The following is a 16,017-nucleotide window of genomic DNA, read 5'->3' as shown; positions in this document are numbered from 1 at the left end:
GGACCTAGAGGTTGGACACATTATCTAAGCGCAATGGACAACAGCGATCCATTTCTTTAATGTAAGCTGGAAAAGCATGGCATTCATTTCTGAGTGTTGATTAAAAAATATTTGAAAAGCTATTGGCCCATTTGTTCTTCTCTTTCTCATTTTATACAAAAAAGAGATAACTGATTTAGTCAAATATGATCCCACTCCCAGCTGTGCCTAATTCTTACCATGTAATAGCCTGAGAGAGACTCTGTCTCTGCTGCTTGGTTTACAGAGGACCTCTGAATTATTAGGGCATGGCTTTGCAGGTGTGACTACCTCATATAAAGTAAAGTGTTAGGGGCAGTGTCTTTGAATGTTTGCATGTATGAGATGTGTCAGCAAATTGGTGCTCTGGTGGGGTGACAGATGCGGTTAGGTCTCACAGGTCTGGGGTCAGGTGTGGGTGTGGGGGGTTGGTTGGTCATGGCTAAACGCGCCCATCTGCTGCAGCTGGCCAGGAGGAGCTGAGGGAGAAGGAGAGGGAGAGAGAGATGCTTAGGTCATTAACAATGTGTGCTGGAAGAGGTTGGCTGCACACAACAGCTGGTGTCAAAGACTGGCCCAGTCTAGCAGAGATAATCAAATCTTCCTAATCTCTCACCATCTCTTTTTCACACAGTCTCTTCTCTCCCTCTCTCAGTTCTCTCAATGCACTTGTGATGCTTTGTAGTTGTAGTTGTGCATAAAACAAACATGAATGGACCCTTTTCAGATATCCGGGTTTGGAACGTGGAAGAAAACTATAGCAGAGTGAACTTCTGTAGCAATAAAATGGGGAAAACAGAAAATGTTCCTTTTGCATTCCCATTTGCTCCAACTGCAAAAGAAAAAATCAACTACTACATTTCCACAACTTTCTTTTATCTTTCAGGGATGGCTGTGTGAGTTGCTTCGCTGGAAAGAGAGTCCCAGCCCGGAGAACCGGACTCTCTGGGAGAACCTTTGTACTATCCGGAGGTTTTTGAGCCTACCACAGGGTGACAGGGACCTGGTGTATGAGGAAGAGTCTCGCCATCACCACAGCGAACGGCTGCACACTGTACTACACTTGCCCTCTGACCCTCAAGTGAGTTTTCACTTAACATTTAGTTGAACTCTTCAGATATGTAGAGCAAAAAAAAAAAAAAAAAACAGATTTAATGTGTAAGACTTTTGCATTAAAGGGGTTATATTATGAGAAATTAAAGAAACTAGACTGAACCCATCAGCAAACCTGCAGCTTTGGAGTAAGCAGTGCAGCAAAGCACTCTTGCTCATTTCAAATACAAAGCGGGTGTTTACATAGAAGTTTTAAAGGTGCACTCAGTATTTGTTTGTTTATGTTGGGTTGGTCAATATGGCAGTCCTCTTGGACTTATACTGACACCTAGGGGCATGAATACAGCATCATTCAAATGCACTATTTTTCAGTTAGTGATGTCATTGTAAAAATGCACTATTCACAGTCAGCCATGCTTAATTTAATCCAGGAGTTAAAGTGTCCAATAACAGGGTAGTTACTGAGATGAAGCAAGTAGTACTTGGCTGGTCATATGATCTTAACATGGCAGCCCCATAAGGAGACCTTCTACCTGTAGAATAAAACAGATTTTATACTGCTTACTTTATACTGGTTACTGATATGACTGGAGTCTTCATCTCACATGAGTGGTCATGATTTTATGCATATGCTTCAAAATTACTATTCATTTCTTTAGAAAACTTTTAAAATGTTTTAATTGAAAACAACAACAACAACAAAAACACTGAGTGCACCTTTAAAAGAATGCTCCGGGTTCAGTACAAGTTTAGCTCAGTTAACAGCATTTGTGGCATAATGTTGATTTCCACAACAAAAAAAAAAAAGTATTTTTTTTTTAATTATAATAATTGACTCGTTCCTACTTTATTATTAATATTATTATTATTATTATTAAAAAGCAAAAATTGCAGTTATAGTAATGCACTTACAATGGACAAAATGGGACCAGTCCATAAACGCTAAAATACACATATAGTACTTTTAAAAGTATAGCCACAAGATGTAAACATAGTACATTTTAAATTTAATAACCTTATCTGTGTCAAGATATATCCAATATTACATCTATATTGTCATGACAACAAAGCCCTGTAATCAAGGTATTGGATACAACTTTACACAGATAAGGTTTTTTATTACACTAAATTCATGTTAAAGTCGTCATGAAATTATTGACATTTATTGTGAACGATTTATCCAAGCATATATATAAATATATATATATATATTTTTTTTTTTGGTCCTTGTAATCTTTAATCAAAATGTCACAACTTTACTTGGCAGTGTGGCAGTTAACCAGTTGTTAAATGTTTTTAGTCCGTTTTAACCCCAAACCTTCAGAATGTCAGTCTGTAAAGCAGCAAACGCAAAGATGGTGAAGAGGTGTATTTCCGTCTGTTTCCCTCCCAAAACCCTGTTCCCTATCCCTAACAACCTTGGTTACGGGTCCGCCGGCTTGCATTTTTACATTTTGAAGAAAGTGGAATAATATAGAGTTCACGGTTGTGTTCGAGGCACATCGCGCCTTAATATTTTCAGAGTGATCACATCTGAATGGATTGAGGAGAAAATGGCTGGAGTTTCTTCATACTTTTTAATACAGGCATTTTTCGGAGATATCTTGTGATGTACAGCATGAGTAAGTGTTATTTATTCTTTATATTAGTGTATTGTGGTTCAAAATTTATAAATATTATAATATTTTACTCGCTTGTTTCTCATTCATCTGCATTGGACTTGCACAACAGCTCCAGCATCGTCGCAAGCAAAGACCATGATGTGCTGTGTGCATTTGTGGACTGGTTATGGATTAATGTTGTCAGACAATTAGTTCATCATTCAGTTGTCAAGTCTTTGAAAAAGTGGGCTGGTACTGAGATCAGTTCTCACAGGTATGTGTGTGTATGTGCTGCGATGTAAACTAAAGCCTATTCGCTGTTTTTTAAAAAAAAAAAAAAAAAAAAGGGATGAGCTGTTCGACATGTCCCACCCCCACTTCCTTTTCCAGTAGGAAATACGTCAAAACACCAAATACAACTGTGCTCAAGGCACTTCACTGCAACTTTAACATGTATGATGAATACGTCTTGAGGCTATACTTTTGAAACTGGGTGTATTTTAGTATTTTTAAGCGAAGGGCATTTATTAACACATTCAGTGTCTACATTTGTTTATTTAGTTAGTTTTTTTGGTAATAAACACTATGCCACAAATGTTTATTGAGCCTAACTTGTATTGAACCCAAAATATTACTTTAAAGGCACAGTAGAAAAGGGAAAAAAAAAAAAAAAAAAAACCTGTTAAGTTCAAAGGGTCAGACAGAGGGTGGAAAAAAATAAATTATGATTGTTTTGGTGCAAGAAACCTTGAATAACATTATAAGAAGACCACAAAAAGAAATTTTAAAATAAAAAAACACGATATGACCCCTTTAATGTGTAAGACCTGTATACTAAAAGTGGACGGAAAATGATTTTGAATTCTACATAAAAAAGCACAATTCTCTTTACATATTGTGGTTGTGTGGTCATTGTGTAATGCACACTTCTTTCTGGTTTTAGTTTTAATATCAGCATTATTTATGCAGCATTTATGCCAACATCTAATAACCCAGCACACCCCAACCAATCTCTCTCTCTCTCACACACACACATACGCACACAGAATTCCAAATAACACTACTGATTAAATGGACTTTCCCCTATGCCAGCCAGGGTCATTACAGTATGGACTGTGGCCACACACATTTCCAGTATTAACATAGACACACATTCATATGCAGTATGCACACACAAGTGCGCGCACAAACCGCATACACATAAATCTACAAACACTTGGATCAACGTGTTCCACCCTGTATTCTGTTTTAACCTACTGTTCTTTCTCACCCTGCCAGCAAAGCATTGTGGTTTAATTCACTCTCAATGATTGCTGTTTATTAACATTTATTAACATTAGTTAAGCAGTCGTATTGAGATTAAGTACTAACAAATGGAGACAGAGTGACTCTATGTAACTGTCTTAGCCTATCTCATTCTCTCTCTCTCGCATTCTCTTTTATGTCAGTGGAATAAACAGTCTGTTGGCAGCATGTGTGTGTGTGTGTAAATACTCTCATTTATGTGTTTGGGCACAGAAGGAAATGCCCCATTAGGGCACACCCTGACAGACAGTTCCACCACAGCCCTGATATTAATAATTACAGGAAAAAAGGACACACAGAGACACACTTATGTGCACATTCACACATACACATGAAATGACTCGTGGGATTTCACTACAGTAGGTCTCTTTGGTAACTCCACAGTGGCTTGGGCCATGATCTTGAATAGCATTTGACATTTATTTTGTATTCATAGTCTATTATTAATATTATTATTTAGATTTAGGACTTTTGCAACTTATATTGCAAGTGAAAGTACATGCAAGACACAATGCAGGGCATATTCAAACCTGCATCTTTTGCATGAACCCATGTTTGTGTATGGGGCATTCTATTGCTAAAGAGAATGAAGGAATTGCAGGACTTGAAGGGATAGAGAGGGTAGCCTATGTGTAAGTTTAACCATTGTGTGTTGTGTCGTCACATGAGAATACTGTACAGGAGAATGTGGGTGTATGTGTGCATAGATCCTCATTACTGTTTTCTTTTTTTTTTAAATATATATATATATTTTTTTATTTGACATAGTAATGAGTAACCCTCCTTAGATCAAAATACCCAGAATACACCAGCTTGGCTCCAGCCTGCCTGCCACCACAATCGGCACATGTGTTCCAGCTGCTTGTGTAGACACAAGCACATACAGTAAATGAACGAACACACACAGCACATACATGTATACAGTTTATTTAGCAGATACCTACTCAATGTGACTGACAATCTCTGTTGATGTATTTACTTGATTTTTACAGGATCATCAAATATAAGTCAAACACCTAGCACATAAACAAGTCCTCCCCCTATTTCAGCCTTGAAATCCTGTAACATTTGTATGTTCAAAAAAATAGTGCAAATGGAGATTTGCGTACTGTAGGTCCCAATTTTTTCCTAAGAGCAAGTAATCTCAAAGGTGTTTCCCCACAGTTTCAGAAGAGAACTCAACAAATGGTGCTCAGATTTTCCATGATCCCAAAGTCTGCAATCAAAAGTCAAAGATTTAAATAAAAAAAAACTTTCATCAAATACTTTGCTCCATACTCTTACTGTATGTAAACAATTGTCTCATTTGTTTCTAGTATAATTTCTTCTAAGGAATTTAAGGAGAAACACCTGGTACATATTTGATACTTAAATGAAACATAGCTAAGAACTTAATTATGTCTCGAGCTATGAAAGGAGCAACTTTTGAGCAATAAGCCTTTCCTATGTTAGTGCCAACATGAACTATACCACCGCCAGAGTGAGAATGCTGTCATTGTTTTTGCATGTATGTGTTTGTGTCCTGTTCAAGGTATTGTAGCATAACAGTTTCATGCACTCCAGGACAGGTCATGGGTGGTCATGTAACAAGCTCCACGTAAGCCCCTGGGTGCAGCTCACCACACCTGAGAGACACACTCACACACACTGACACACTCTGGATGACTAACCTGGTCCCATGTCGTCCCCAAGTTGCTTCTGCAGTGTGCATGTGCGCTTGGTCTTAAGTGCCTCCCTCTGCTCATTTGGCAGGACATTCCTTATGAATAATTTCTCCTTTGTCTTTGCTAAATTGGATGCTATGATGTGCACTGAAGTGTCCCCTAGACACTGCCATGTGGATTGGGACCCTGATTGAGTGCTGGGGTATGAAGAGTGTTGGCAATGCACATACTTCTACATGCACACACATTCAAATATTTTCACTGACATCACTAGCACACTAATATACGGCTATCAATGCCTTATTAGGAGTCCAGTTCTCATGTTTTAAAGCCAAATTACCAAACCACTTATTCCATTTTGCATATTTTCAATGTATTATTTTATTTTATGGTAGTTTAGTTCCTTAATGTAATGCTTAGGGTGACTAAGCATTGTGTGCTATGTTGATAAATAAAGTATAGTCATATTCGGTTGTACTTAGTTTCTCTGTTATTTTTATGGACTGACTAAACTCTAAACATTCTTAAATGAACATCAGGGCACACTCACACACATACTGACTCACCCATTCCTGAGGTATTGCAATGTGGCACATTAGAAACATTATGATGCACACAATAATTGGAGAAGGTGAAGTCATGCTCAAGCAAATCAACAGGAAAGTGTCTTTCTCATCATTACATATTTATCTGCCTGTTAATGGTGTCTCAAGTGGCAACACAGCCTCCCCATCACAGTCCTGCCTCCGTCCCCACGAGGATCAGTCCTCATTAAGAATCAACTGAATCTTTTATGTTCTATAATTCTTTCATACTTCTTCATCATAATTTGCCTTGATTTGTGTTTAAAGAAAAAAAAAAAGAGATATTTTTCTTAATGCAATGAACTCACAAACCAGTCCCTGCTCGGAATTAGAAAAGAAGGAAATGATGGGGATGAATATTGAATTATACTACGAAAAAAGAAAGAGAGGAAGTAGGAAAAATGTTCAAATATGGCTTGTGTGGTTGAGAAGACGTTTAAGTACTGAGTAGGTGAATGAATTGGATGGTGGAGAAAATCAGATGCTGACCTCATTGCTAAAGTGGGATTGGGGTTGATTTTGAAATGGAGTCACTCCTCTGGCTTGGCAGAAAAGCTCTTCATTAACATACTATATTAGAGCACATGGTCCCTGCTGAAAAGACCAACTTGAAGCTGTTTGACCAAGGACGTTCTGTTGGTTAATCTAGTTAAGAAGCCTGGTGGAGACACCAGAAAACTAGCCTACAGTATACTGGTGACCAGCAAGGCTTGTGTTCTCAGCAGGGTACTCTGGGTAGACTCTTGGAGGACTTACTCACCATCTTAGATAAGGCACATGGATGTAATCATTAGTCTGAGAACCAGACCAGGCATACTTGAGAAGGTGTGTGTACGTGTGCATGAGTGTAGATGTGTTGTAGGTACATAATTTGAAAACGAGTTATTTGAGCTCTACAATAGGAATGCAAAAACAATGATATACAAGAACACAAAGTCTATATGTGCTGTACATATATACAGCATACAGGATGATTGGATTGTAAAATGTGTGTGTGTGGTCTCTTAAGCCAGGGTAATGGGTATTTTGCAGTGTTATTCTTAAGGTCAATCTAATTAATCACCATCTTCAAACTTCTTTGACATTTTTTTCTCATCCTTTCTTGTGGCCTCTGTTTGTTTCTCTGAGACATGGAAAGTAATACATCATGAAGAAATAAGAGAAGAAAAAAGAACAAACCTACATACTTCCTGTAAAGCTCCAGCCCAAAACAGCCCCCACAAGTGAAATAGGAGCAATTTCATGGTCTGGCCTGCCCTCAATATTATTTAAAAAATACCCTGTTATTATTGAGGGAATAGAGAAAGAGAGCACGTGAGAGACAGAGTGAGAGAGAGAGAGAGAGAGAGAGAGAGAGAGAGAGAGAGAGAGAGAGAGAGAGAGAGAGAGAGAGAGAGAGAGAGAGCGGCACATGACTATTATCTTTATGTAGGTCCTTTAATTTTAATGCACCGCAGATTTATAGCTTAGCATTCCAGTGTGGAGGCACTGGGCACCCCACCCTGGTCATAAACCCAGCAGGACAGCGCCACAGACTCTGACACATGGCACCTTCCCTTGTGTCGGAGCTCGTCAGATTCCTCTTTTTTCCCCTACAAAATGCATGACATTAACACCAAATACTATTTTATCACTACTTTACCTTTTAACCTGCATATGGTTTATATAGTAATAATAATAATAATTTTTATTCTCAATACTCAATGTAGCTTTGCAGGGTAGTTATATACAAAGCAGAGAATTAAAAAACAATCAATGACCTGGGTTATCATAACACAAAGCAAAAAGGTATGTTTTAAGCTGATATTTGAAGGCTGGCAAAGAGGAAAGTTCATGGAGAGAGGGTGGGAGAGAGTTCCAGAGGTGTGAGGCAACTACTGACAAAGACCTGCCACCCATCATTGCTGTTAGTTTTCTTGATTGCCTTAATGCATGATGGAATGACAAGAGATTCAATCTTGTGAAATATGTGTACAATTTGCATAGTTAAACAATCATAGCCTGGGGCAGTCTGGTTGGATTTTTAGCAGAGGCAATCACAAACTCAAGTGTACTGAGGACATTAACTCCAAAGGACATTCATTGAAAGGACACTTTGAACTTTTATGCAGTTTTTCACTTATTCATTACTGCTTACACTTGTGTACTGCTTTAGGGAAAAGATCACTGTGCCCCACTAATAAAACTTTTCATCTTTCTCATCAGGTACTTCACAGACAACCTCTGCAGCCACTGAAGGACCACTCTCCAATCCGAGAAGACCCCGTGCCCAGTTCTGGAGCAGAAGAGAACCTTCAGGGTAGTGCAGGTTCAGGAAACAATGGAGGGGTTAACAGTGTTACCAAGAAGCCTCGCTCTCGTACCAAGATCTCACTTGAGGCTTTGGGCATCTTACAGAGCTTTATCCAAGATGTGGGCCTCTACCCTGACCAAGAAGCAATCCACACACTTTCAGCCCAGTTGGATCTGCCCAAACACACCATTGTGAAGTTCTTCCAGAACCAGCGCTATCATGTCAAGCATCATGGTCGGCTGAAGGAGCTGGGAGCTGAAGGCAGCGGAGTGGATGTGGCCGAATATCATGACGAAGAGCTGCTCTCCAGTTCAGAGGATGCAGAGTCCAGTGAAGATGGCCATGAGGAGATCTACAGCGGCCATGACAGTGCATCAGCTGGAGCAGCCAACTCTGCCTCAACTCCAGCTCCTTCTTCTGGCCAAGATGAGAGTAAAGACAAAGTGCTGCCTCTGGGGACAGCCAGGTCCAACTCCCTGCCCCCATGTGGTTCATCCCCTAGTCCCCGAGATCAAGTAGAATATCAGAGATAAAAGAGCCTCAGCAGAGACAATAGGTGGTGAAGGGTAGGAGTGAGCACTTACAACTATTCTGTAGAGGAGGAGAGTGTGTATCGGACAGTTTAGAACTTACTGACAAAGTGACACAGTGTTCTTTGAGGACCTGTAAACCATACCAGACAAGAATATTTTTTAAGGTGGCACACAGTGTTGCTGTAGAAAAATGAGGTGTGAGGAATTAGTCAAGCGTGCCAGGAGTAGATCACAAGTTACTAATGAGAATAATATGGTCCAAAAGAAGTCCCGATAGAGTACTACAAGGAAAGAATTTGGTTTGTTGGAAAACTAAAATTTACTGTGAAGGCAGGGTATTAATATCAAGTTTTAGGAAAGCAATCAAACTAGCATGCTAAGACTGTCAAGGTGGACAGTCTTTCATTAAGTTCTTAAAGAAAAAGCAAGTTTTCAGAACAAGACACAAAATTCTTCATAATCTGACATGGAGACCAGAGGGTCTCTTTTACAAGATACCACTATCCATGCTCCTCTTCACCTCTACAGGGTTTAAGACAGGGACAGAGCTTTAGATGAGCCATGGCTCTCCATTAGGGCACCAATATCTTCACTCCTGCCTGATCAGGGAGCTTAGTGGGTGGCTGTGGCTTTCTTCAACTTCCCCTCCATGACGGGGCATTCTGGCTGTCTCCAACTGGGGGCTGTGCTTGACTGCTAAAGTGGTTGGTTGGGTTGGAGGTACAGATGAGATCTTGGGTGTACACATCAACCCAGCCTATGAACCCTACTATAAACACATACAGTGTGCTGAAATGTCCATAGTTAACCCAATATTGCTTTTGAAGATTGCACCATCCCTCCCACAACAAGCCACATCATTCCAAGCAGTCCCACATGGGTAAAGAAGTTATTCCTTTTACCCCTCCACCTAATGCACACCCAACACAGACTTCCGATCTGTCACTCCAGTCCAATGGTTGAGTGCTTGTTGTGCTCTCTCAGCACTTAAAAAGACAGCGAGAATAAAACAGCAGGAGGACTGACTGCTATGGACAGAGTAAAGGACAATTTTGAATTAACTGCATCAGCCTACCTCTGACCTAGTGGAGAAACACGAACGATTTCCAGCAACTGTCAACAATCATGCGCTTGTGTGGTAGTCCTTCTCTCTTCTGTCGCCTGGCATTTCTTTCTCGTACTGACTGGTGCCCACAATGTCCTGATTTGACTGCACCTACCCACACCCAACTCCACAGCACTATTTATTGCTATCTTCACCCACAATTATTATTGTTGTTATTGTTATTATTGTTGTTATGGTTGTTCTTGCTGTTATTTTTAGTTCCATTTTCATGGTCTAATATCAGTGTTTGGCTTGCAACAGTTATTTTGATCATGAGAGACATTGTGAAAGAAAGGAACACTGCCAAAACAGAGCAGAAAGAATGAAAAGCAGTTACTGAAGTTACTGAGTGAATAATGTGATATATGCTGCCAATTCTATTAACATTACGTACTTTTCCAAAAAGAACAGCACTTGGCAGATGAGCAGAAGAATATTAAAACATGAGAAAAAAATAGTGATCAGTGGAATTTATATGGTGTTTTTGTGCAAAAAATGTCAATTCTTCTATTGAGTCAGTAAGAATGCAGTAAGCATGAACTCCAAATTCTGATTGAAACGATAATGAACATAATATGACTTGAGGCAACATGGCCACCTTTTGAAAAACATCCATGAAACCATGGTAACACTTGGATCCAGGGTTCTGATTTTGCTTTTAAGAATCAGCTGCTACCTGCTATTTCACAGATAATAGAAAAAATAGTCGTTAACTGAACTATTTTTTATTTCAAACAAGTGATAACTGTGGTCTATGTCCATGTTTTGTCTATTACAAATGGATATATTTTATTTAGTCTTTAATGTGCAAAATGATGTGGTTCTTTAATTACTTTGAGCATCCTGAATCCTTCACACAAACATTGTCCACAGAGTATTACTTCAAAAGGGGTATCCACATACTATTCTCAAAGAGTAATAGAAGATTGCATCCCAATTCAATAATAAACTCCTCACTCTGTTGTCAATGGGGTTGTTTTGTAAGTATATAGTCTTAACATGTTCTCCTCCAGAGCACAAATCCTTTGTACATGGATATTAATTCTCTGGTGCTTAGCAGAGGCCAACCTGTGTGACTGTGGCCAGGCTGCCTCTCACTTCTATTCAATTAAAGGCCAGTGTAAAGTCTCAAGGACTGGAGCTCTCTAATAAGGCATGCAAGAGTGACTAATTCACATGAAAGTACTGGTGCTATCAGAGCAGTCAAGCTGTCATACATAAGCCTGCTGCATTTCATACCCAGCAAGCATTGACACCTAGCAAGCCTTAGACTATTATGCTGTTCTCTGCTGCTCACCACTCCAGAGAGATTACATTTTCCCCATTCATTTTCTGTCCAATTCACCCAACTGCATCGTCTTTTTTCTTATGTCAATATCACCTCAAGTATGCTACTTAACCTCTCCGCACTTAAGTTCTTACATTTTCTGATTCATGAAAGTTTTCATATTTTCAAAATGTTAGTCGGTACAAACATGTCTTGAGTAAGACATCTGAACATTTTGTCTTCTTTCCGACAAACTAACATGACTACATTTTGATAGAAGTAAAATTAAAGAAGTAATGAAAAAAATTATTAATATTTAAATGAGCGAAATTAACCTTAAAAAAAATAACAAATAATAAAAAAATAAAAAATCTTTTATTTAGAAAAGTTTCTTAGCTGCTTGCATACATTTTTTCATAAAATTGCTTATTTCCAGCAGGTTTTTTTTTTTATATGGATTTGCATTTTATTTTCTTGATAAAAAAAATAAAAAAATAATGCCCTCTAACGTGACATTAAATTGAATAAGCTCTTTTATTTAGATTTCAAAATTTAGTATAGGCGTCAATAAATCATGTTCAGTTGACGTTTAGTCAGTGGTAAAACCATAAATTAACACATCGTGGGCAGGTGTGTAAACAATACAATGAAAAAAAAAAGCCCGCACACTGTCGTATTTAGCTTTTTCAATCTGTAATATCTTACAGCCTTTCGGTCAAAGACCTTCTTCAGGCATCCTATCAATTTTTTTGAAGGGCAAGGCAAGGGAAGTAGGCTATATCACTGTACAGTCTTGGATTTACTCGAGAAGTTTCTCCAATGACGCTGCCAATATGCTCAACTGAACCAGAGAAGGTGGTGGACATCCTCCTGTTGGCATGAACTGAATTTTTTTTACACTAAAGCTTCATGTCAAACCATTTTTATTGAACTATTGGACTAATTCACAAAATAACCTCTGATTACAGCAAATTACTGTAAGTTCCTCACTTTCTTTTTAGATGCGAGTGTTTGCTAGGCCTAAATCAATATTTTACGATATGAATACACTCCATTAAAAAATTCCGAGTCTGAAGCCTTCCTTATGTGGCATTTTCATGCGCGTGAAATAATTACTCACTAGATTGCAGATGATAATTGTGAATGAACATGCACGCGCAATCTCTTTACAAATGTTTGGAATTCACTAACTTAGACAAGTTGTACTAACAAATCTGTTGAGCACGAAGTGTTCATGAATCCAGCGGAAAGTTTTCGGGAAGGTCCTTTTTATGCGCAAATTACTCCAAATGTACTCATATATTTATGAAAGTTTCATGAATGAGGCCCAATGTCTTTCATCTCATCTTTCATCTTTATTTCAGCCTCGCTACAAAATATGTCTCTTTTCATGTTTACTGAGGTGATTTCACTCTGAATGCTCCTTTTATCAGTTATTAAAAACCTGTAACGTTCATTACATTAAGCATTACCCTATCATCTGGTTTGTGGCAGATACTTGCATACATGTCGTAAGCATATTTTGCAGGCAATGTTTACCTGCAAAATGCTCTATTTATGCATTACCTTTCTTAATCGTTCATCTCACTTTTCCAGAGAAATCAGTGTAAAATGCAACTAAATGTGCCAAATGTAACAAGCAGACCTCTTGTGTGAAAGCAACATCAGACTCTAGCCTGAAGTTAGCAACTTAGAGTGGGCTGAGAGTGACCATGTGTGACCAAGTGTGAAGAATTTTTCTTCTAGAATGTTTACAGGATCATTTATTTTGGCCCAACATTTTCATAATATATTGGGCACATAGTTGAAGTTTTCTGATTACAAATGGTCGCAAAAAACACCTCAGTAGCTCTTTTTTGTTGTTTTAAATGGAACAAATTCGGGACGTTTCTTATTTGACACATGGTCTCTCGTTGCAGTTTATAATGGATAATGGACTCAGGAAATGCTGGATACCTGCGGATTTAGCAAAAGGTCTTTAATAACATGGTAGTGATTGCTTGCTTGATCTACTCCTTACTTAAGGCTGTCAGTCATCTGTCACTTTATAAGGCCTGCCCCACCCCTTTCATAACTCTCCAGGCATCTGCCAAATACAGATCAGCTGGAGACAAGCACTTCTGATGAGTCCATCCTTGGACACCTCCCAAATTACCCTCATAAATGAAGAGAGCGTGTACACACATGTGTCTGTGTGTCCTAGACTGGTGTTTAACCTACCATGGGGGTGGCAGCCCACTCAGCATGAGTGAACAACATGCACTTCTTCTCCTCCATCGCCTCCTCCTCCCTGCCTTTGTCAGAGTTAGTGGAGAGAGAGGAGCTGAGAAGAAAACAAAGAAGATTCCAAGAGTCCCTGATGAGCACAAGGTCAAGGTCACTTCCCAATTACCCATGTCTTTCATTTTCATTCTGTATTTTCAGTTCTCTATACCATCTCTCTGTTCCCTCATTTTCTCATTCACCAGGCGGGAATGTAATCGTTCTCTCCCATGCTGTGGTGTCGAGGTTAAGTGGAGGTGATCATGTCTCCTTGTGGAAAGAGTAGTTCCTTGAGAGACAGCAGACTTCTGGAGTGTCATGTCTGAGAAGTGGAGTTGCAGTTAAGACAAAGGCTTGGTTTGACTCTAGCAGCCCGAATTTAGTCATTTGCTCTGTACTTGATCATCTATAAAGCCATTATACCATTGGGATGATTTTCAATGTTTTGGGTAGAAAATTAAAAGCTGAAGGCCTCTCTGTATATGCTTTATGAACACTTTCACATTATTTAAACATGTATACAAACAATTAGATATAAATTATATCAAATTTGACCCTCTTAGCATTAAAAATGAATGACTTGGAAATTAAATGTACATGTACACAAGAAAAAGATAAAACATGACAGAATCACCTACTGTAAGCAGCCTGCTTTAATCACATTTTCATTACCCCACACATTTCTGAAGAAGGATATTCTTGCTCTTCTAGATAATACTTCCATTTATCTTACAGTGCCTCTGAACTAAGCACAATGCTCCTGTTCTTTGATTTGGAGATGACAAAATTTGATGATCTCGTAATTTTCATCATTGTTTTCATCATTTTTGTACTCATAAATGCCTACAATGTGAATCAGGGTTGCCACTCCTGAATTGGTACTTTCCTTGTCAATTGAATGCATTGTCATTATCACTAAGTGATAATTAACTTATGTGCATCATTTGACTCCTTTATTTGTATGACAATGTTTTGTTTTGTTTTTTTATTTTGTTTTTAAAATGCTGTTGTTTAAATAAAGTGCATTCAAGGATGATGGAACTATTGTCTGTGTGTTTGTTCAACCTGCAAACTATTGGTCACATATTGACTAAATGCTCAGACTGGACCAGGCAGAACCAAAATTTGGTGGCTGAAGTCAACTTATCCTTGGTCCAGCAATACAGTTCCAGAAATTCAAAGAATGCAGTGGGTGACTATTGCACAATGATGTTTTTAGCAGAGGGATTAGACGTGGATACAAATGAGTGGTGTGTCCAAAGGAACAAAATAAGTTTTCATTTGTACATAAAAGCAATCTAACAAAACATGATTTTGTTTTAACAGGAAGACTGTTACTGAAAATGACAATGTAGCTTTTCATACCTATCCATTTAGAAAACTTGATTAAATAAACTACTTTATCTGCAATCTAGTGAGTAATGAACAATTTTCTAGAATTTGCCTCTCCCATGCCTGTCTGAAGTGCCTCCATATATCATACTCGCAGAAGAAAATTCTTGAGAATCAATTGTTATTAAAAATGGCCATTTTGTCCCAACTGAAAACAGAAATCTGACTTTCATTTCAATACAATAAACAAGAACTACATTGAGGAAGACTTTACTGCATCAATAGTCCAACGCCTTATTGCATTTTACAACCTGATATTGCTGCAGACTTTTTTGCATTCATTCCATTGTGTGTTCTCTTGGGTTTATTGTGGGTTATGAAAGGTGCATTTGCATACAAGCAAACAGCATACAGCTTAGGATATTTTTTTGTGATTATTTATTATTCTGTCCAACTGGAATGATCCATGTGGAATCTCCTTTCCATTTGCCCTCAGTGAACTGAATGTGTAAATTCAATACAAAAAGTACTGTGGCTGTACCATGGTGTTTTGGACATGTACTTTGGTGGTACCATTGTATTCTTGGAAATACCTTGGATTGCCATAAATATAAATGTATTTCAGTGAATTTCACTACCATGGTATATGTCAAAGTACCATGGTATTACAATCTGATACCACCACAGTACTTCTTTATAAGGGCATGGTATTTCAAGGTACCGTTTTCATATACCATAGAGTTTACCATAGACTTCTAAGAATACCATGGAGTATTTGTCCAAAAAAGCATGCTATTGTTGGTACCTTGGTACAATACAAAATGCCTCATCAGCTGCCCTATCAGTCCCTTGACCTCATGTAGTCCTCCAGCCAGAGGCGTCGGTACATCACTAAAGCCACCCCAAAACTCCTGTCTCTGGCCTGCTGCCAGGCCTCCCTCCTTCCTATGGTTCCCGTCTCTCCAAGAACAGCTTACAGTGGTGTTCTCTGGTTTTCATT

The 16,017-nt window shown here is 38.6% G+C and overlaps 1 protein-coding gene across 1 annotated transcript in view; it reads left to right on the top strand.

Moving 5' to 3' along the window:
* The window catches only part of LOC127447478 (DNA-binding protein SATB2-like), a 64,846-nt gene extending 50,128 nt beyond the window's left edge, over positions 1–14,718 (top strand). The window contains exons 12-13 of the mRNA XM_051709380.1: positions 905–1,099; positions 8,431–14,718. Coding sequence (XP_051565340.1) covers positions 905–1,099; positions 8,431–9,051 — 816 coding nt within the window. The 3' untranslated portion in view covers positions 9,052–14,718. The remainder of the gene's footprint in view (positions 1–904; positions 1,100–8,430) is intronic.
* Positions 14,719–16,017: the final 1,299 nt, after the last annotated feature.

This window comes from Myxocyprinus asiaticus, chromosome 10, assembly GCF_019703515.2.
Source record: "Myxocyprinus asiaticus isolate MX2 ecotype Aquarium Trade chromosome 10, UBuf_Myxa_2, whole genome shotgun sequence".
Taxonomy (NCBI): Eukaryota; Metazoa; Chordata; class Actinopteri; order Cypriniformes; family Catostomidae; genus Myxocyprinus; species Myxocyprinus asiaticus.
The sequence above is the reverse complement of the archived record's forward strand: the minus strand, read 5'-3'. Positions and strand labels throughout refer to the sequence as shown.